This window comes from Peromyscus leucopus, chromosome 23 (genome assembly GCF_004664715.2).
Source record: "Peromyscus leucopus breed LL Stock chromosome 23, UCI_PerLeu_2.1, whole genome shotgun sequence".
Taxonomy (NCBI): Eukaryota; Metazoa; Chordata; class Mammalia; order Rodentia; family Cricetidae; genus Peromyscus; species Peromyscus leucopus.
Window position 1 is genome coordinate 702,339 of NC_051082.1, and position 22,601 is coordinate 724,939.

The 22,601-nt window shown below is 50.8% G+C and overlaps 1 protein-coding gene across 4 annotated transcripts in view; it reads left to right on the forward strand.

Moving 5' to 3' along the window:
* Galnt9 (polypeptide N-acetylgalactosaminyltransferase 9) overlaps positions 1–22,601 on the forward strand; it is a 72,433-nt gene that overhangs the window by 21,813 nt on the left and 28,019 nt on the right. For 3 of the 4 annotated variants that reach the window (XM_028856979.2, XM_028856978.2, XM_028856982.2), the window contains 3 exons: positions 8,602–8,782; positions 19,113–19,279; positions 20,624–20,798. In XM_028856979.2, the coding sequence (XP_028712812.1) occupies positions 8,602–8,782; positions 19,113–19,279; positions 20,624–20,798 (523 nt within the window). Of the gene's footprint in view, positions 1–8,601; positions 8,783–14,551; positions 15,970–19,112; positions 19,280–20,623; positions 20,799–22,601 lie in introns of those variants that run through there. The other variant, XM_028856980.2, reaches the window with a different exon arrangement.

The following is a 22,601-nucleotide window of genomic DNA, read 5'->3' on the forward strand; positions in this document are numbered from 1 at the left end:
TGTAGCCAGCTGCTCGAATCGCAGATCCGCTGGTCTGCTCAAGTGATAAGATGAGCCACCAGGCTCTTTTTTTTTTTAAGAGATGTTATCTCAGATATAGAGGCACTGTTGCTGTCATTTGTAGTTTGATCCCCAGAACCCACATGGTGGAAGGAGAGAACCTAGTCTTGAAAATTACCTTGTCTTCCGCATGTGGGCTATGGCAAGTGTACATACATGCTCACAAGTGCACAACACACACACAATAATGTAAAAAAAAAAACAAATTTTTTTTTCAAGACAGAATTTCTCTGTGTATCCCTGGCTGTCCTGGAACTCACTCTGTAGACCAGGCTGACCTTGAACTCACAGAGATCCGCCTGCCTCTGCCTCCTGAGTGCTGGGATTAAAGGCATGAGCGGCTACCGCAGCCACTACTGCCGCTGCCACCCCCTGGCCAAAGAATTTAGAGTTGAGCCCAATCCAGGTGTGGTGGTGCATTCCTTTAATCCCGGCACTTGGGAGGCAGAGGCATTGAACTCTGTGAGTTCAATGTTGGCCTTGTGTACATAGCCATGGCTGTCCTGGAACTCACCATGTAGAGAGACCCTGTCTCACAAAACAAAACAAACAACAAAAAAGCCTGAGGCTGCGCCAAGCCACAGGCAAGCCCACCCTGTGGATCATGTTTTTGGCCTAGAACACAGCTGGTAGAACCTGTAGATGAAAGATGGCCAGTAATTTGCACATGCTCACATAAAGCCCTAACCTTGTGTCTCCTGTGAGCTGAAGGGGACATGATATTGAACATCATGAAACACTCAGAAACCAAATGATATAAAAATTGTTCAGGTTCAGCCTGATCTGCGTTTAACTTTATTGTTTATATTAATATACTGAAAAACAATTAAAGCCAAAATGAATTATATTGCTTAAGGTCTTAGAGAAACCACACAGTCATTAAATAAAGAGGAGACAGTAAGTAGAAATTAATGAAATAGAAATTAAAATGAGGAAATAGAGAGACCGGTAAAAGCTGTGAGGCTTTGCTACCCTGGCGACCTGGAGAGTTAGGTGGGTCCTGGGTATTGTCTCTAAACCTCCCAGACCTCTCTCTGGACCCCATGTTTGCCCGGGTCACCTCTGTGGTGGCTCTGAGTGTCCTCCCTCTTCTGAGCAGAGCTGTCCTTCCCTGCAGCCAAGCCTCAGTGTTGAGCTAGACTCCAACCTCATTTAGCAAAGTCCCTCTGCCTCCCGTGGGCTTGAAAATACCCACCACCACCACCCCACCACCACCCCCCCACCACCACCACCTACCCTGGCCCTTGCTTCCATGTCTTGTTTTCTCCTGCTGCCCCAGCTCTTCACTGACACCACCATCCTCTCCCTCCGGAAAGTCCACTTTCCCCACCTGCCCCTGCACAGTCCCTGGGCCCCCGCCATGTTCACCTCAGTGACTTACCCATGTGTGAGACTGGACAGTCTCCTCCCCACACTACCCAGGCGCAGACCCTCCTGTAGCCCTTTGCTGAGGATCAAGCCCCCCCCCAACTCCCCTTGTCCCCCCATACCAACCTTTTAAAGTTTTAAAAACACCTTCCTCTAGTCCATGCCCTGATCTCTGCCCAGAATGCTTGTCCCATCCCAGTCGTCTCCTGGTACTGACCCCAAGTGTGGCCTGCCACCCACAGTGGGTGCTCACATGCTGCCCTGGTCCACACCATGCCCCTGTCAGGTTTCCTGAAGACAGCATGAGCCTGCCCATTGGTGTGGGATGGCTTCTGTCAAGTTGTTACATGTGTGCGTATATGTGTGTGTACATGGGTGTGCACGCATGCCGTGTGCATACGGGTTCCTGAAGAGGCCAGAGGAAGCCATGGGATCCCCTGGAGCTGGAGTGACAGGCCTTTGTGAGCCATCTGATGTGGGTGTTGGGAACCAAATTCTGGTCTCTGGAAGCAAATGCTGTTAGTCACTGAACTCTAACCCCTCTCCGTGCCTTTTTGACAAATGGACAAAGAAATAAAAAGAACCGTTTCACATTGAGTTTTTATGTTTACGGCTGTCCAAGTGAAGTTTTAAAAGAATCTTCCGCTGCAGGAAAGTGCTAGGGCAGCGTGAAGAGGGCAAAGTGCGAACTTCATCTGTCCCTTGTGTTCACCGTGGTCATAGTCTTGTAGAAATAACATGGGACACTAAACTGCAGATATTGATTTTTCTCTGTGATGAGACCCTTGGGTGATTCTGCGTAAGCCTTCTAGGCCTTCCTGCCAAAGTGAAGGAAATGTGGTAATCCTCCCCCAAGAGTGTTAATCCAAAAAGCTGATCTGTTACTCAAGGGAATCTCTTCCTTGACTGGCCTCGTGGGACTAAAGACAGTGCTCTTCAGTTGGTGCTTTGTCTATTGAATGAGGTGCTGGTGACCTTCTGTCCTCCGCTGCGGACATCTGTGCCTGGGTGGCTGGTTGGGCTCATTATACGACGGTGTTGGACCTTGAGTGGCTCCATCTTTTCAGCAGGGCACCAGATCCGTGGAAGGTGACCCTGGATGGAGTGTGGGGAGCCAGCTCTTGGATTGCTCAGCCACTTAGAGTCACATGACATCAGAGCTGCCACATAAGCTGCAGTGTTGTTCAGCTAGGGGAGAGCTGGGGACTGGAAACTGGAAAGCACTCCATCCTAGCTTCTCCAGGAGCAGTCTTACTTTAGGAAATCGTGTCTCCACCTTCTGCACAGGCGGATAACGACAAGGCAGCTAAGCCCCTGGAATGGACACACATTGGGTCACCCCATGTGAGGAACAGTCCACACACCAGAATCTTCTGCCCCCAGATACCAGCAGACCTGGGTCAGGTCCAAGTGACCGTGTGCAGTGTGGCCTGTGGGTGTGTGGCAAATAACAACAGGCTCTGAAGTCAAGGAGTCTGCAAGTTTCATCTCTCATGGTTCTGGGGAAGCCTTTCTAGCTGCTAGAAGTTCCAGATGTGGGGCTTGTGGTCCCAACTCTATCTGTGTCTTGCACACAGATGGCCTTCTCTGTGGGTAGACATCCAAATCCTCTGGTTCTGAGGACACCAGCCATGCTAGACTTGGGGCTTACCCTCATCCCATGTGACTTCATTTTACTGTGATCACATCTATTTTTGGGCTACATTCATGACTCTTGAAATCAGGACTTAAACACATTGACCGTAAACATGTTTGGAAGACGAGGTTCAGCCCACAGTAGTGTGTGTGGTCTGGTCTCTTGTGCTTTGTGGGTGTAACACTTGTTCTGTCCATTGAAGCTGGGGATCCTGAGGACCGAGAAGGAATGAAACAACATCATCCTCTACCATCTACCCCAAACCCACGTGCCCCTCCTGCCCGGTCTGTACTGTGCCTAGAGCTTAGCCTGCAGTGAAAACTGGGCCCCCGTGGAGAGTAAGAAAGAAGATTCCACAGCTGCTGCCCAGAAGTCCGGGCAGAAGGGGCTGCCCAGCTCAGTATGGATTTTTTCAGAGCCTCAGACTTGGGTGGCCGTATAGACTATTAACATGGTAAAACAGGCCTCCTGACTCTTCTATCACGGAAAGGTCATCTTGGTATCCTTCCAGGCCTGCCCTCATTTCCTGGTGAGATCAAGCAATTCCATCTCTTTACAAGAATTTCTTTCTTTCTTTCTTTCTTTTTCTTTTTTTTTTTTTTTTTTTTTTTTTTGTGAAATAGGATCTGAGCTGATGCAGGGAGAATGCAGGAAGATGAGAGGCCAGGATCCCGGCAGGGAGGTGCCAGAGTGACCTTCCTTAAAGGCAAAATCCAATCTGGAGTTTTCAATCAGTGTAGCGGGCACAGATTCCTGCTCCCAAGAACTGAAGGGAGCCGAGGCCCATGCACGTGGCTCTGACTTCGGGTCTCACTCCCAGGCTGGTTTTGGAGATCTGCTTTGTTCATGCTGACCCCTCTCCACTGGAGGCCCCTGACCAGAGCACCTTGATGCCTAACAGCCTCAGAGATGAGTCTGCGTGGAACCCATTTGTAAATCTCCTCAGATTCTCACATCTTCTGTTGGGGCTCCCCAGAAGTCCTGCGAATAGCAGGGAACAGGTGTGTCTTAAGGACAGATGGACATGTACCACCTAGAACTCCTCCTGTGGTCCATTGGGCACACTTTAAAAACAAGGTGTGATTGTTAGTGCTGATTGTTAACTTAGATGGATCTAGAGTTGCTCAGGAGACAAAGCCCTGGGCTTGTCTGTGAAAGAGTTTCTGGGTCAGGTTAACAGAAGGCTGACCCTGGAGGGCTGGTAACGTTTCGTGGGCTGGGGTCCCACACTGAACACAAAGGAAGAGGCAAACTGAGCACCAGCGTCCATCACTCTCTGCTTCCTGCCTATGCGTGCAGAGCGACCCGCTGCCTCACGCTAGCTCCTGCCACCTGGGTGGGTGGACTGCACCCTCAATCTGTCCTTCCTTAAGTTGCTAGTAAAGTGAGGATTTTTGTCCCAGCAATGAGAAAAATAGTTAATACACAAGACTTCTCTGAGAAAAGTAAGATGTGTTGTGTGTCCTGTGGGGCCAGATGCCGGGAAGGATGGTGGGGGCCAGGCCGGGACCAGCAGAGCACCGGGAGTCTACTTTGGTTCATCACAGTGGAGGTTCCTAAGCAGGAGCCCAGGCTGGGCCCTGGATCACCACCTCCACTGAACAGCTCCAGGGAGGCCTTGTCTGGGCTTTTTTGTGACACTGGGTCTGTTTCCTCACCTCTTCTCCAAAAGAGTTGAGGAGGTCATGCCCTGGGGCTGTGTGAATACAGACAGACCTCCAGGGCAGGAGTCTGCTTGCTCAGCAACTGGCAGAAAGTCAGCCTGTCATCCACAGAAAGCAGAGACTAAGGAGCACAATACTGTAACAAGAAAGAACTCTGTAGGTGGGCTAGTTAGCCATGAGGATGTGACAAGGCATCAAGCTGGTGGTCTGAAAAGTCTCAGAGAATGAAAACAAAGAAGTGGCATCAGCAGAAGGAAGAGGCAAGAGGAGGAATCTTCATTTAGGGAAGTTTCAGGGCTGGGGCTCAGTGGTGAGGGTGCTGCTGCTCTTCCAGAGGACCCAAGCTCTGTTCCCAGCACCCATACCCAGTGACTCACAACCACCTGTAACTCCAGCTCCAGAGGATCTGCTGCCCTCTTCTGGACTCCACTGGTACCTGCAAACACATGGTACACATTCACACAGACATAGGCATATACACATAGATACAAATACAATAAAATATAAAAATATTTTTAAAAAGACAAATATTTAAAGGCAGTTACAGAAGAACAAGTTGGAAGACAGACAGAAATACAATCTCACAGTTAACAGAACACATCTCCCAGAATGAAATATTTCCTGAAGGCTGAACGTGACCACAATAAACTCCAGATGAGAGAGAGACAGACAGACAGCTAGAGGAGAGACAGAGAGACAGAGATGACAGAGAGACAGAGACAGACAGAGAGAGTATGAATGAGATCTCTTGTGCTGGAACTCTGTCCTGGAACTGGGTGAGCAAGAGAAGTGTAGGCACTCTATATCCAGCAAAGTTATCTGCCACTCCTAAGGAGGAAAACAAAGTTTTTCAACTGCCTTATAGCTTAGAAAATGCTCTTTCCATATTTTCATATACCCACGAAATATGATTTGGTAATATTTTTCTGTCAAGTAAAAAGCAAGTCCCAGACCTAAGGAGATGTGGAATTCACAAAATGAGAGTGTCGACCCAGGCTGAGCATAAGAAGGGTTCCAAGGACAGTGGCCGAGCAAGACAATACAGGTTATGTAGGAAGTAAAAGGGTCCCTCCGTGAGGGTGCTGAGAATTGCCTAGGATTCTGTCCCCGCTCTGCAGTGAGAAGCCGGCACCCAGCATGGAGACCAACTGTTTCCGGCTTTGCTGCCTGGGTGTGGTCATGTGCTTTCTAACAGCGTGACCTTGGCTGTGTTATTTGACTCTGCGCCTCAGATTCCTCATCTACACACTGAAGTGCCTCATAGACGGGCCTCCTAGGGGAGCTATAGAGAAGGAGGCAGTGGACGTGCCTGCAGAGCGTGTGCCAACACACACTGTTACTGCCACACTTGCACGCCCATGCCAGAGCAAGATGGCGGGTGGTGATACAACACAAAGCAACCAAAGTGTGTGTGTGTGTGTGTGTGTGTGTGTGTGTGTGTTGTGAGAGAGTGAGAGAGATAGAGAGAGAGAGAGAGAGAGAGAGAGAGAGAGAGAGAGAGAGAGAGAGAGAGAGAGATTCTGGGAATTTGGAACATTGGTGATAAAAATCAACATTGCCTTGATATTTGAAAATTCTTCATTGTGTAGCCTGAGGTTGGTTAGTGATGGAATGATATTTTGATCCTGGTGGGCTTCTCAGTGCTGGGCTCACCAGTGAGTTCTGTTCATGTAATTGCACAGGATAAATAGGATCCATTTCTTGTTTTAAAATCTCTCGGAATCTCGCCTGTGTTTGCAGAGAATGATAGGGCTATCGTGAACACCCTTGAGGGATACTGCGGAGCCATGGGCAAGAAGCCTGTATATCCCTCATCTTTCATGTTGGGCATCGAGGGACATGGCGAAAGTTGATGCTCCCAGAAATAGAGCCTTCAGCATTCCTCTTGAAGTCACAAGGGCAACCACCAGAATCGCTAAAAGAACAACAGAGTTGAGAAAAATTGGGGGAAGGTGGTGCAGGGGAGGGGACGTGGGCGGAGGTGGAAACAGACTCTACTCATTTTTCACACTGAGGAGCCCTGGGACTTATCTCTGGCTCACAAAGCAGGAACCAGATCCATACGCTATCACGGCTACAATGCTCACATGCTGGCTGTAATATGGAAAGAATGCATCAGGCCAACAAGAGGTTAGTGGTTTGAAGAGTGGGGTTTGCAGGCAAGCGAGCTCAGGTAATGTATTCTGGACTGACTGAACAGTCTATCAAGTGTATATTTTGCTTTTATAAGTGAATCCCCAAAGCTGGGTACTGGCACCCCGTGAACACCCCCAGCCACCCTCCAGCCAGGCAGCAAGATCTGAGGACAGTTGCTCTGAGGGTGTCAGGGCTGGTCTCCTGCCTGCTTGGAAGCTGCCGTGTGTCTACCCCTGGAAGTTGCCTGTCTTTTCCCTTTCAAAATGAAAGGCACAAAGTGTATGTTTAAAAACAGTAGAATTTTGCCAGATGTGGTGGTGAGGCAGGAGGGAGCCATCCAGGGATACATAGTGAGTTCTAGGCCAGCCTGGGCTGGCCCAGGAGAGCCCCATGTCTGAGGCATGATTTTTAGATATGTTGCAACATTAAGATAAAAATAAGCATGCGAAGTAATGTGTCTCATACTTTTTCAATTTTATATTCAATGAATATCCTTCAATCCTATACAAACATCAACTTTTATGTTTGAACAATTAAAATGGAATGTTCCAGAACACACAGAGGTCCAGGAGCCTGGACTGAGTAGAACACGCCCCCCCCCCTGATTATTGGAGTATGGAGGTTCACACCTCATATTACCTAGCTGGATCTCCACCAAGGAGAGCAAAGGGTACTATCTCTGCTTGTGGTTGTTGCCCTGGACCACAGTTCCTCTAGGAGGAATGCTCTGAGGCATGTCCACTGACTGCTGAGAATCTTCCCTAGCTGGGGTACCCTGGCTCCATAGCCCCTGCTCCATCTAAGACTCTGAGCAGAGCAGGCTCTGTCCTGGCTTTCTGCAGAGACCTTGCCCCTCTTCACTGGCTTCCCTTCTCCAATGCCCTGTTCCCTCTGCTCCCTGAGTGGTCACCTGTGGTCTCAGAGTGAAACTGTATGTGGCAGCAATTTGTAATTGGTCTGGAAGACAAACACTACCCATGCCCAGGGTGAGGACAGTGACTTTGTACTAAAACGTTTATTTTAGTTCTTTACAATTAAAATTTTATATATTAATTAACTTTACTCTTTATTTTAGATTTTATTGCATTGTTTGGTGTGTGTGTGTGTGTGTGTGTGTGTGTGTTTATGTGTGTATGTGTGTGTATGTGTGTATGTATGTGTGTGTGTGTGTGTGTGTGTGTGTGTGTGTGTATGCATGCTTATGTATGCCATAGCATGCAGGTGGAACTCAGAGGACAATTTTCAGGAGTCAGTTCTCTCCTTCCACCATGTGGTTTCTGGGGTTTGAACTCACATCATCAGACTTGGTAGCAAGACTTACCCTCTGAGCCATCTCTCTGGCCCTGACTTACCCTTTATAACAACTCAGGATTAAAGAAAAAGTGCACATAGAGTCCAGAGAGTTCACAGTCTTGGCCTCTGCATCTCCTCTGGTGGCATCTTAGGTCAGCGCAGTGATCTTTTACAATGGTGAACTGATAATGGTACAGGACTGGTGGCTGAGGTTAAGGGTCCTACTGGACCTTCCTGTGATGCTGGGGTTCTGTTGTGAATGCACAGTGACCTACTCTTACCATCATGGTGTCATATAGAGCAGCCACACTGCCCTCACTTATGTGTGACACCTTCCTACAACCTTGCCAGCCTTGTATCTCTTCCGGGACACCCTGGGCTGGGCTGCGCGTGCTGGGAGCGATGTCAAGCATCTGCTGACCTGTCCTTTCTTGTCTTCTCCAGGCCTCGCAAAGCCCATCGGGCTGGTGGAGGGGCCAGGTGGCCTGGGCCAGGGAGGAGTGGCTGCCACTCTGCAGGATGATAGCCAAGAGACCGAGGGCAAGTTCGAGGAGTTTGGGTACAATGCACAGCTCAGTGACCGCATCTCCCTGGACAGGACCATCCCCGACTACAGGCCCAAGAGGTGAGCAGCCTGGCCTCAGCAGCTGAGGACTGGAGGTGGGATTCTGCCGTCCAGGAGTGCAAGGCTGCACATGGACCCCTGTCTCTTTGTGTCTCTGTCTCTCCCTTGATCCCTCTGTCTCTCTTTGTGTCTCTTCTCTGTCTCCCTTGATCTTTCTAAGTTTTGGTCTCTCTCGTTCTCTGTTTATTTCTGTCTCCCTCAATCTCTCGAACTCTTTCTTTCTGTCTCTCTCTCTTGCCCCTCTGCTGTCTGCTGTATGCATCCTTTTGACACCCAGCCACTGGATCAGTCCCCTTTCCCATTGGACTCAGAGGCTGGCAGGCTACCTATGTGAGTGCAACTGTAGCTGTGTGTGTGTGTGTGTATGTATGTATGTATGTATGTATGTATGTATGTATGTATGTATACACACACACATATATATATATGTATATGCACATATGATTATTATCTCATTCCAGAAGCACACAGGGGCCTGACCAGAGCTGAGCTTGAACGAACACTTGCTAGGAGGATTAGCCAGGCTCAGCATCCATGACATCAAGCCTTTGAGTTGGCATCAGAAAGCTGGCTGCTCTTGGGCTCCATCACAGACTACCAGGACAGGAGGCCTAGACAGGGAAACTCTCAGCAGCTCCCTGATGTCTGAGCTCAGGGCTCAGCATGCTGCCAGAGTGCCTCGAGGGGCCCGGTGGAGGTAGATGAGTGGTGAGTCTGTTTGCAGTCCCTCTACTGCCCAGTGGACCCAAGACTAGAACTGTGTCAAGGAGCTTGCTGAGGAGGGTGGGGCCAGGAAGAGGATGGAACAAGAAGGTCAGGGAGGTGCCTCATCAGAGCAGTGGGTGCAGTGATGGAGAAAAAAAGGAGTGGACCACCCCCACCACCCACCGAGTTCCTCTGAGTCCCCGTCTTCAGGCTGCTTTTGAAGATTTCATTCTCCACCTCCACCTTGCTCTATGCATGGGCTTAGGTAGTAAGAGGGTCAAAGCCCAGGGTCCCAGGTGGCTGTGAAGGCCCAGAATCTGGAACACTTCTCTGAGGCTGTGCTTGAAGCAGCTCCCAGGATGGTACCTGGGCTTGGGTGCTCCTCCGAGTGTGGAGCGGAGACTGCAGCTCCAGGGAGATCCTGGTAGCTGTGCTATTTCTTGAGTCCCAAAATAACCTGTATTTTTCATGCCTGATTCTTTTATTTTTGGGCATTTTCTGAAATTCAGAAGTTGAATTATTTACATCATCATGAGACAGACCCAGGGAGCTAGCTGCTGCCGCCTTCAAATTTGGGGTTGCACAGAGGTTTCTGACATGCTTTGACAGAACATGGTGAGACCTGTCATTCTTTCTCATAGCCTCCCGACCTAGATTGGGAGGGCGAGGAGGAATTATGGAGGGTATCAGAATTTGTCTTGCCAAGGAACAAGGAGCTCTCCCTGCTGGACATTCCCCATCCCAGTGAGTAAACCAAGGACAAAAGTATCCAGCACTTATCACTCAGCTCTTGGACCATTTCTCCTCGTGTCTAGTTTCATGTGGTAAGGCAGAAGCTCCACTTTAGGTGAGGCATGTGTGCCAGGCATGTGTATCAGAGCATAAGCATCATGGGAACCAGCCCAGGGAAACTGAGCCAGGAACATGGTGGAGCTGTTGAGAAATAAAAAAGGAGTAAGTGGGACGTCCAAGCATGCAGGCTGATGGGCAAGGTGATGAGGGTAGGCTCTTAGATGATGCTTGGAGAGACACCTATACCTCTCAGGGGCCCCCTATGTGACTGTATAACATGACAGCCCCCAACCTAGAATCTTTGTGGAGGCCTCCAAATTCCTGCCCCCCAGAACCACGGCAAGAAATGGCGATTGTATTGAGTTGTAAGCTTAGAGGCTATCGTGTGCAGCCAGCAACAGGGTGTCCGGCACAGAACGCCAAGGCGGACACGTGGGCTGTGATGGCAGTGGTGCCTGTGAGCCTTGCCTGCTCAGCCAACGAACACCTGGTGTTTGGTGGCAGGTGTCTGTGGGTCGCTAAGTGGGGAAACTGAGCTTTGCAAGCTCAGGCTAGGCTCTCTCAAAGCTTTCTCCTGGGATTTCCTCAAGGGCTTCACCCACATCATGGCCAGAACCTGCCTGCAGGACTGGCAGACGTGGCCATCAGAAACTGGGCTGCGGGAGTGTATGCATGTGTGTGTGTGTGCACACACACACGTGTGAGAGTGTCCCGGCACCCACAGGCAGCGCCATCCACTCCAGTGAGTTCTCATGCTTCCTTGTCGGAGCCATGCTTGGACTCCTTTTGTCTGGGGGTGGACGGCTTTTCTAATTAAGCGGCAGCTTTAATTATGGCACAAAGTGTATCACATAGATGTTGATTACCAAGCCTGCCCCTGGGATGATGAAAGAAGGCCGGTAAATCCAAATTAAACAGTGTCATCAAAACGAACAACCTTCCCCAGAAGCCACAGCCATGATGTCCCTTGTCTCATGTTTGCGGTCTCCATGCATATTCATCGTCTGAGCTAGAACAGCTTGGCTGTCAGCTCCGATAAGTGCAGACTGAGTGCATGGCAAACGCAAGGCTGAGCTGGCTTCTTGGATCCAAGCTGGCAGATAGATCTGCACTGTCTACTGGACAAACCCAACCCCCATCCCCTGGTGCTCTTGGTCCTCGTGAGGAAGGCAGGAGTTGTGGACACTGAAGATCTCAGGGAAACTGGGGTTCTCTGAAGACATGACCCATGACCTGTGTTCTGTAGTGCCATGGTTTTTTTCAGTTTGTTTTGTTTTGGTGTTGGTTTTCTGGAGGGTCTCCTTGTGTGGTCCAGGCTAGCCTGAAATTCACAATCCTCTTGCCTCAGCCTCCTGAGTACTAGGACGACAGGTTTGTGTCAGCACTCCTGGCTCTGGTTTTTTACTAGACATAGAGCTGTGGACAGAAAGGCCTTGTCCTGGCTGCACAGCTAGTCCTTACCAGTTCTCCTCTCCTAGGTCTACACTCTGGAGGGGGGCATGCAGGACAGCTGGAAGGCTCTGCAGAAGAGCCAACCCAGCAACTGTTGTCTGGTGCTCCAGACCGTCCCTGAAACCACACCTGACATCCTTAAATGTGGACCACTGGAGCTGGGGTGGGCCCACAGAGCACAGGGCTGGCCCTAGGCCTCTCAGTAGGCAGAGCTGGACACAGAGTATGTCAGCTGTGGTAGGCCCTCAACCTCCATAGCCCTGTGGTCCAGCCTTCCCCTTTCCTTCTGTGTAACCTCTGATTAGGCCCCCTAAGCACCCACAGCCCCAGTAGAGAGCCTGGCACAGCTGCTGAAAGTCAGCAGAGGACACCAAGAGCTGAGCTGGCCCAGAGTATAATGTGTCACCTGGACCTGGGAGATCTGCCAGCACCAGTGACCCAGGAATGAAGATTGTCATTGCCTGGAGGACAGGGGGCATACGTACAGCCCTGTGGGGCTAGCAGAGGCTGCCTCTCTCCAAGTGGCTAGTTCACTCAGGTGGTGACCCTCTGACCAGCTTGAGGTTCCTTCCTGTCTCCCTTTGAGAGTGGGCAGTATGAGAGGGCCCTGCATGTGTCTGTGTACATTTGTGTGTCTTGCTTCTGACATGTGGTTGAGGTGTGTCTATGTCTCCAAAAGGGAGTTCGTATCACTTTTCTGGGCCTGTGAGAAGAAGGCTGGTAGGGGCAGAGTATGTGGTTCTCTGCACATGGAAGTGTGTCTAAGGAATGTGTGTGTCCATAACTCCAGGGACAGGCACTATGTAAATGTATGCACCTCCACAGGTCAGTCACAGGCCAACTGGAGGTGTCTTTGTGGGATGTGTCTGGGTATCCAGGCAAAATGCTATGTGTGCGTGTGTGAGTGTGGACATGCATATGTGCAAGTGTGCACATGTGTGTGCTCATCTGTGCAAATATGTGTGCATACCTGTGTGTGTATGCATATGTATGGGTATATTGCAGGGCAGTCTTGCCTCCAGCAACATGGATGGGTGGACAGATGAACTCTGGATCCTTAGGATCTCCTTGCTTTGGCTCGTGGAAGTCACTTCTCCCCTGCTTCTTAAATGGCAGTGGGAAGGCTGCCTAGCTGAGGATTTTGAACCCATGTGTGAGCTCTGCATGGATGAGCGTGTGTTTCACACACAGCAAGGCAGGACGCTGCCATGCAAGCGTGGCGACCACACTGTCCCCAAGGACCAGCCCTCTAAGAACCTCCCCATACAATATTCCCAGAAATGGAGGCATTGTTTCCAAATGAGCGACTTTCTGTCTGCTGAGGCTCAGCTCAGCATGAGACATGCGTCCTGTTGTCTCGCAGTGAGTGGCTGTCAGGGCAGTGAGTGGCTGTCTGGGACGTACCATCACTTCGCTTCCTGTCATCCACGTTTATCTCTCCAGGGCCCAAGGGGCAGCCCCACGCATTTCCATTAGCACCAGTGATCTGGGCATCTGAGGAGAGGGGCTCCGGTCCTTGGCAAGTGTGTTGTTCCTGCCGACTCTGTGGCAGGATTCCCCATCTCCCTGTCGCGAGCAGGAATCTCTGCAGCATGAGGTCCCTTTAGTGCATTTCCCAGTCTCAACCTCAACGGTCCTCATCCAGCTCATGCTCAGCCACGGGTTTGCAGAAACCCCACTGTGTGCCAGCCATGGGAGGGGACAATGTCCACAGTGAACCCATGTGTGCCAACTTGGGGAAACACTAGTTGTTTGATTGCTGCCTATCCATCCTCATGGTGGAACACGCTGCTTTATTCTGCTTGGGGACTGCACTGCACTCTGCCCAGGTTTGGACACAAGGCATAGCAACCACCTCGTGGTGCACAGCAAGCCAGAAAGGCGGTGTGGCCAGCCATGAGGAAACCTAAGATCTGGTTTATTCCTCTCTGACAGACATGATGGATGCTATTGATGTTGGAAGGAGGAGCCTCTGGCTCCTGTACACTGAGTTAGTTACTCTGGGGCCGTGGAGGAGCAGTTTATTCTTTTCCTCTGTGACACTGGAGTCCTGGGGTCTTGAATGGTCGTGAGCATTATCTCAGCCCACACATCACTTCTAGGGAACCCAAGGTTAAGAGGGGACGCAGGGTGGCCTGAGACATGACCTCATGAACACTTCACACCGTCAGTCCAGAGTACCACACTGACTCCATATTGTAAAGTCATCATTTGTCGGGAGAGGGACAAGGTACCTCGAGGGCACGTGACATATAACTCTGTAACACACAGAGAGAGGCAAGGATATTTGTCAGACCTACACCAGCGCCCCTCAGGAGGGGACAGAACTGGGGGTGGAGCGGGTTCAGCTCTGTGTCGTATCTGAGCTTGCTGGAGAGGACATCCTATTGCCTTTTTTAGTGGGAAAAAAAACCTCGATTCAAAATGGGATAGGGAAGCTGTGAGATGAGACAAATAGCAAAAGCTCAGGGGTGTATGTGAGGAAGGATGTGAGGGGTGTGAGCCAGCAGCTACTTGTTTCTGTATTTGTCAGGTGGAAAGGACTGAGTGACACTATTCTGCTTGTCTGTTTTTATCTCTCTGCATTCCCTCCGTCTCTCTCTCTCTCTCTCTCTCTCTCTCTCTCTCTCTCTCTCTCTCTCTCTCTGTCTCTCTGGTTAGTTTGTCTTTATCTGCGTCTCTATCTTTCTTGGATGTAATTACAGTGTGAAGATACTTTCCACCGTCTTTCCTGGGGGTCCCTAACCATGAGACCAGGTTCTAGCAAGTGGGGGCACTGTCTCCTCCTGCACACCATCTCATGCTTCTGCTTGGCAGGCATTGATGTTTCTGGGGAGGGGCCGTTACTCCTCCACTTCTGGGAGACCCTGGCTCTTCTGCAGGTGACCAGGAGTTCAGTGGCCTGTGCCCACTTCCTAGACCAGTGGATGGAGGGTGTGAGGAAAGCCTGGCCTTCTCAATGAAGGCAATGTGTTTGTTAAGAGGAAGGTTGCTATAACCAGTAGGGGAAAGCAACCAGCATGCAAAGGGAAGGCAGTGAGCAGAGACCGAGCCCCAGGGACCAGGAACCGGGGAGGTAGGCACTGTTCCTCTCAGCTGCCCTTGCTAGGCTGAGGGCCAGAGTCAGGACACTCTCAAAGCACACCCCCTAATGAACCAGTTCTTGCTGGTGGAAGGTTCTTTGGAACAGGGCATGTGCCCAATGGCCAAGTCCATGGGCTTCCCGCCAACTAACCCAGAAACAGAGGAGAATTGGTACAGTCCTTCCGACCCAGCCAGCCACTGCCTCTCTATAGCACCTGGCAGTGATTTGCAGATGCTCAAATGGTATTGGCCTATATGCCCACCATCATCCTCTCGTGAAGGACTAGTGGAGGGAAGACCCTGGCAGAGGACACGGGTGAGGGACGTGGACATGAGGTCCATGTGCTGGGTGAGTGTTGTACATAGAACTATCTTCAAAGCAAACCAGCCACCGTCTGACTTGCAAAAGATGATCCCAGCTGGGGTCGTTGACTCTTTACATCCCCTCGTAGGGGGGCAGGAATGATTACAAGAGGGTCACCTGAGCATCTAGTGTCTCCCTGCCACCTCTTGCATGCCATTCTACTCTAATTGCATGCGGTCTCGAGAAAGGGCTAAAGTATACAGGACAGGGAAGACTAGGGGAGGCTTCATCTGTGAAGCTGTGGGAAAATCAACGACCCTGCTGGCTAACGACTCTGGTGTGGCCTTTTGAGGGCAGCCCTCACACCCCTGTAAATAACTCCTCGCCTGTGCTCTGTAAGAAAACCCAATTGCTTCCCCAGATGAACTCTGGTGGCACTGTGCCTGCTTGTTGTTGAGTCCTTCGGAGAAATAGACATGATTTACCTTCCACATCCCTCTTCCAGGAAGGAACTGTAGCAACAATAAGAGCAAACCATGGATAAGGGACTCAGTGACACCGTGGCCTGTAGACAGGGTGCAGAGAACAGCCGCGCCCCTTCCCCGCGGAGCTATGGGGTTCTTTCTGCGTGGCTCCAGCTCCTGCAAGCCTGCTGATGTCTTCTGTTTTTACATGCTTTGCAAGTTCATGAAATTGTACGTTCCAACATCCTCCCTCCACGGGTAAATGGACTGAGGTCTTCTTGTCAGGAAGCGTTTGTCTGAGTGATGAAATCTCCATGGTTAAGCACACGCAGTCCATATCAATGTGGCGCTGCTCAGCGGTTGTCCCTTGAACGTCACGCAGGCAGGTATGCAGCCTGGCCGTGAAGGAGGTGACTGCTGGGGGAAGCTGAGTCCTTTACTATGCTGTGTACAGGACATCCATTCCATGCTCCGCTCCTGATGCTGGTGACTTGGGGTTTGAATCCCTGCGGCTGAGGGAAAGAGTCCTCATCTCTGACGGGGTTATTTGGGGGGGCTCTTGAGGGAAAAGGCTGAGTCCACAAAGAGTGGATGGTGAGCAAATGCTGCCCGTGTTCTCGGGTGACACAACCCCTTGGACTCTAACTCAGTCTGAATGTGGAATGAGCGTTGTGGCTCCCAGTGTCACAGACTGATCTGTGTCCCAAATTCAGTTTGAAATATTAACCTACAGGACTTCAGTTGCTTCATTTGGAAGCAGAGCTACTATGGATGTGATTAGTTAAGGAGAGACCCCCAAACCCCACGTGGCTGTGAAGAAGAGGAGGCCACCTGTTTGTGCACCCCTATGATTTTCTTTTCTTACATATACAGAATTTTTAATTACATTATTTATTTGTCTATTTGTTGATTTGTGGGCTTGGGGGGGGGCATGTATGCCACAGCACACATCTTGAAGTCAGTGGACAACTTGCAAAAAAACATTTTTTCCCTTCCACTTTGTGGGTCTTGGGTTGATAACTCATGTTATCAGACTTGTCAAGTGCCTTTAGCTGTTGAGCATTGGAATAAAATGGAAACAGTTCCTGAAAGCATTTGGGACATGTGTAATTCCTGCAGACTCCTGCCCCCGCCCCCAGTACTTTCAGGATATTGATGCTGCATCCTGGTCAGACCCCTTAGCTCTTCTCCAGCCTTTCCTCCCTTGAATAATGACGGCTTGTAACTGCTTTGTTTCCCTCAGTGTTATCTACCTCACGCCCGGTGTTGTTCCACCTCTGTCTACTTTTGCTGCTCGTTCACACTCCTGCCTCTAAAGCGGTCAGGTGGTACCCACCAAGCGTATCCTGTAGCATTCTGGGTCACACAGATGTAGGTGTGTTTAACTGAACAGCTTTTTCTTTTACTTCGGTACAGCATCCAACAGCTTTCAGTGACTCCCATCCCTTGTTTTCACCCAATTACCTGAGTTTCATTTCCTCTTTTTATCCATTTCTTCTTTGTTGTTTTGAGATAGGGTCTCATTCTATCCCAGGTTGATCTGGAACTCACTATGTATCCAGGCTAGCCTCAAACTCATAGTGATCCTCCTGCCTCATCCTCCTTAATACTGGGATTGCAAGTCTAAGCCACCTGACCAACCTCCCTCCCTCCTTCCTTCTCTCCCTCCCTCCCACCCTTTCTTATTTGGATTTTATGTGTATGGATGTTTTGCCTGTATATATGTGCATATATGTATATGTCTGTCCACCACTTGCATTCCTGGTATTTTTGATGGCCAGAAGAGGGTGTCAATTCCCTGGAACTAGAGTTACAGATGGTTGTAAGTCGCCATGTAGGTGCTGGGAATCGAACCTGGGTCCTCTGGAAGAATAGCCAGTGCTCTTAACTACTGAGCCATCTCTGCAGCCCCTGGGTTGGGACAGGGTCTTATCTATCCCAGTATTTTAGAGTTTCTGTTGCTGTGACCAAAAGTAACTTGGGGGTGGGGGGAAGTTTATATCATCTTACACTTTCAGGTAATAGCCCAGCACTGAGGGAAGTTGGGGCAGGAACTCACGCAGGGCAGGGATCTCGAGGTAGGAACTGATGCAGAGGCCATGGAGGGGTGCTGCTTACTGGCTTACTCTCCATTGTTTGCTCAGACTGCTTTGTTATAACACTCAGGACCACCAGCCCAAGAGTGGCACCACCTACAGACACCTACAGAGTCCTCTCATATCAGTAATTAATCAAGACAATACCCCATAGTCTTGCCTACAGGCCAATCTTACAGAGACATTTTCTCAACTGTGGTTCAGTCTTCTCAGATAACTCTAGCTTGTGTCAAGTTGACATAAAACTAAGCCGGCACACTCGGGTTGGCTAGAACTTGCAATGTAGCCAAGGATGACCTTGCATCCTGATCCTCCTGCTTCTACTCCCTTGGTTTTTGTTTATCACACCTTTATGTATTTGTCAGCCATGTTTGTTGCTCTTCGAAGTATAGCTTTGACAACACCCTCCCCCTACTACAAGGCTGTCTGTCTCTGGTCCTGGATTCCAACCACAGAGCCCTGGTTCTCTCTGCTTTGTCCTTCCCTCAGCATGCCCAGAGGCATGAGGTTCCCCCCTAAGTCTTTCACACTGTACTCTTGTGGTGCCCCAGAACATTGGTTCCCAACAGCCAGGTGGCTCCTGCACACTCCCCTCAATTCAGCAGTCCTTGTTAAACATGTGCACCCAGCTGTTTTGGGCTGAATGTTACTGTCTGCCTGGATGAACCTTGGATGACAGGAGCTGGTTGAACGAGACTCTCCAGTTATCTAGGGTTCAAATCCTGTTCCTCCTGCTCTGAGACCATGGACACCACCGGAAGTACACTTAGGGACAGTGTCAGGCCTGGCAGCAAGCCCCCTCCAGTGGACCTCATGAGTTCCTGTCCTCCCCCCACCCAGTGGTTCCTGGAGTGCCCAGCTAAGCCCCCTGTAGTAGGAAAGGCTGAAATGGGTGGGCGTAGGCTCAGCATGTGAGAAGCTGCAGCTTCCAAAAGGAAACGGTGTGGGAGCCCACAAAAGCTCCCTAGTGAGATCTGAGCTTGCTTTACACAGCAGGGCTGCATTAGGGATGGCTTGACCATGTGCATGGTTACCATGGGATAGTCTGCACTTGGCTGTGCTGTGGGGGAGGTCTTTTGCTCCACCCTTGGCATTTCTATAAAAGCCGTTTAGTAGAGACAGAAGGGGCTGGTGGGTTTTGACCCAGGCCCTCCCGAGCTATCCTGTGTTTATAACTATCTCTCTCTTCTATTTCTATCTACATATTTCTCACTTCTCCCTCCTCAAGAGTGCCCTGGGGGGAAAGTGGGAGCTGGTCTCCCTCAAAACGGTTGGCTCTTTCCTCTGGTAGTGTTTTTCGATCTCTACTGATTGCCTTGTTCCTGCTCTTCTGCTGGCTGCAGGGTCTAGAACCTGCCAGGTTGGCCTCCCATAGGGACCACCCCAGTCCCCGCTGCCTGCTGCACCCCCTGATGACCTCCATGCCTCCCCAGGTGCAGACAGATGACACACTCCGAAGACCTTCCCCAGATCTCTGTGGTCTTCATCTTCGTCAACGAGGCACTTTCCGTGATCCTGCGCTCTGTACACAGCGTGGTCAACCACACACCCTCCCAGCTCCTGAAGGAAGTCATCTTGGTGGATGATAATAGTGACAACGGTGAGTGGGTAGCATGCCCGAAGGGCAGCAATGTCGAGCGCACAGCTTCACAGCGGTGGACCAGCTTTCAGGGTGTGTAGACTCCTGTGGCTGCCCCAGCCAAGGGCTTCTAACTAGGGTCTTGAAGCCATAGAGTTGACTTGCTAAGCTTTGAGGCAACAGCCTGGAGGTACAGCCAGGAAAAACACCTTGCTGAGTATCTTCTCATCCTCTGTTGGCAGCAACACATGGGGTTCTGGGCTGTAACCCTTTGCTCTAGAGTCTTTGTGTTGTTGGGGTGCAGTTCTTTGTGCCTCTTCTCAAGGCTGCTACCAGTGGGCCTGCATAAGTTACTTACACCTGGCAGAATCAACTTCAGGAAGGGTCTATTTTGGTTCACAGTTTGAGGGTATAGTTTGTCATGATGGGGAAGGCATGGCCGAAGGAACGTGAGGCAGCTGGTCACATCCGCATTCAGAAAGCAGAGAAAAAATGAATGCTGGTACTCAGCTCAGTTTCTCCTGTTTTATTTAGTCCAGGACTCCTGCCTGTGGGTGGGGCTGCCCGCAGTTAGGATGGACCTCCCACCTCAACTAGCCCAATCTAGAAACTCCCTCACTTAGCCATTTTCAAGTACGTGGTTCAATGATATTGAGGATATCCAACCACCACCTCTACCTCAGAACTGTGTGTGTGTGTGTGTGTGTGTGTGTGTGTGTGTGGTCTTTTGAGCCTCATCCTGAAGCCCAGACTAGCCTAAGCTGATCTCAGACTCACTGAGATCCTCCTGCCTCACCTGCTTGAGTTCTGGGATCACAGGCACGAGCCACCATGCGTTGTCACAGAAACCAGTTCTTTACCTGTCCCAGCTGCCGACAGCTTCCTCCTGTCCCCCTGTGGACTTGACACCCATAGGCATTTCATGAAGGTGGTCAAACCGCTGGTGTGTGTCACTTGGCACTATGTGGCCGCCCCTCCATATTGCGGCAGTATCAGAGCGTCCTATCTCATTATGACCAAGCGGCTCCCTAGTGTGGCGGGACCTTGCTGGCTGCCCCCTCATTTGCACAGGGTCTTCATTCCCGTTTGTAGCTCAGAGGCTGGTCCTGCTGCCTACACTGCCTCTATCACTGTGGTCTGAGGTGTTCTCGGTTCCCCCTTTGCTCCCTTTCCCACTGGAGTACCAGCTTCACAGGGCTGGGGGTTTGTCCTCTCATAGTCTTGCCAGCATGTGGGATCTCACCTAATGTGGCCTCACAGGAGTACCTTTTCAAACTCCAATTTGGGAGCAGGACTCACACGTCCCAGTCGTGGCCTGGGCTCTTGCTGGCGTAGCATGCTAACACACGTCTCTTTCCCCTTCAGTGGAACTCAAGTTCAACCTGGACCAGTACGTTCACAAAAGGTACCCAGGCCTCGTGAAGGTTGTTCGCAACAGCCGTCGGGAAGGTCTGATCCGTGCCCGGCTGCAGGGCTGGAAGGTGGCCACGGCGCCCATCGTCGGCTTCTTTGATGCCCACGTGGAGTTCAACATTGGCTGGTAAGGGCTGGGGTTCCTGAACACATGGACATCCTGTGGGGATTCAGAGCAGAGAGCACCTAAGGCTAGGTGGGGCTGTGGCTCTGGAGGTTTCCAGAGGTGGCCTCTGCTGATAGGCCAAGCCCTTTGGCATAAGAGGGGGTGTTTTCTTGACCTTGTAGGAAATTCTAGCTCAAGAGATTCTTGGTACTACTTCTCATTCAGGGGAAGGATTGGGCTCAAATGAGAAACCAAGGGGACCCTGTGACCAGGAGGTGAAAAAGCATCCCCATCCTGTGGTCACAGGCCAGAAGGTATGCAAGACATCTATTACAGGAGCAAGCTATCTATCCCTACAGGATAGCCTAGGATCCTGTGGTCCATGGAGGCAGGGACCTGTGCCTGCTTGCTTCTTAGACCACAGCAGGCCTGTGTAAGCTCAAGACATCCACAAGGGCTGAGCACCTCAGAGTTTCTGTCCTGGGGTTTCTCATGTTTGTTTAGCAAAGGATGCCTCGGAGGACAGTATCTTTTGCCTAGCAAGTGACCTCTATGGGGAAAGCCATGCCAGAGGCTTGGAGTCAGAGCTGACTCCTTGTCCCACGCTGCCAAGAAAGAGCATGTCCCTCCTGCTGACCCTGGGCAGGAGCTGGGCAGAGGAACAGGGAGCTTCCTGACTCGGCAAAGCCCCCCTCCGATGACCAGGGTCCCCAGCCATTACTCTCTGCAGGGTGTGCTGTACCTGGAGGGGTGACTGGCAGTGGTCACCCGTGATCTTTGTTTCTCATACGGAGAAGGGGGCATTAGAAACCCTGCTTGTGGCTGTGCTCCGGGACTCAGCGTCTCTGTGCTTGTCAAGACTGCAGAGTGACACCTGCCGTCACATAGGCGCATGTCACATGAGCAAATGGGACCTTAAGCCACTTTAGGCCAGTGTGGGAAGTGAGGGTGGGCACCATGGGGTGCAAAGAGAAGAGTGGCCTGGAATAGCACTGCCCTGGGGACACCATGACCAAAGCTCCTCACTGGCTGCTGGAGGTAGCTGGGTTTTGTCCTCTGCCAGCTCAGGCACCTGGATCAAGGTGCTTTGGGGCTATATCCCTCTGAGGCTCTAGAGAGGGTCTTTGCCTTCTCTCAGCTCCTGGTGGCCAGGCGTCCCTCAGCCTGTGGCTGCACACCTCCTCTGCTGGCCTTCACATGGCCTCCTGTGCCTTGTTGGAACCCTGGTCACTGGCTCAGCCAGGAAGCCCCTGAACCGAACCAGTTGAGATAGCTGGGGTATCACAGTAGTTGTATGAGAGAAGCTGCATCCAAGCCACACCTGCCTGAGAGGCCGGGCAGGGTGAACCAGGAAATGTTGTACAACAACCAGGAGCTCAGAGGCACGCTGAACTAACGAGTGGATAGTTCCACACGGTTGTGCACCGAGTCCCTTTGTAGCACTCAGTCCAACCCCCAGGTTGACACCATGACCAACTTCTCAGTTTAAACGAGTTGGTGGGCTGGTGAGATGTCTCAGAGGGTAGAGGCGCTTGGGGTCAAGCCTGGCTTTGATCCCTGGGACCCACATGGTAGATGGAGAGAATCAATCTCTCTAAGCTGTCCTCCAGCCTCCACACATACAGTATGGCATGCACATGTGTGTATACACACAATAAATGTCATGCACGTAGCTGTGCACACACAATAAATAAAATGTAACTTGAATTTTTTTTAAAGAGGTGGAAGAAGTGATACAGAAACTCTGAGTTTTAGTCTCTTTCAAAAATGGGACAAAATGGACAACTGGATGTTCCCTGGTGGCCTGGCCCTGGTGGGTCCTCA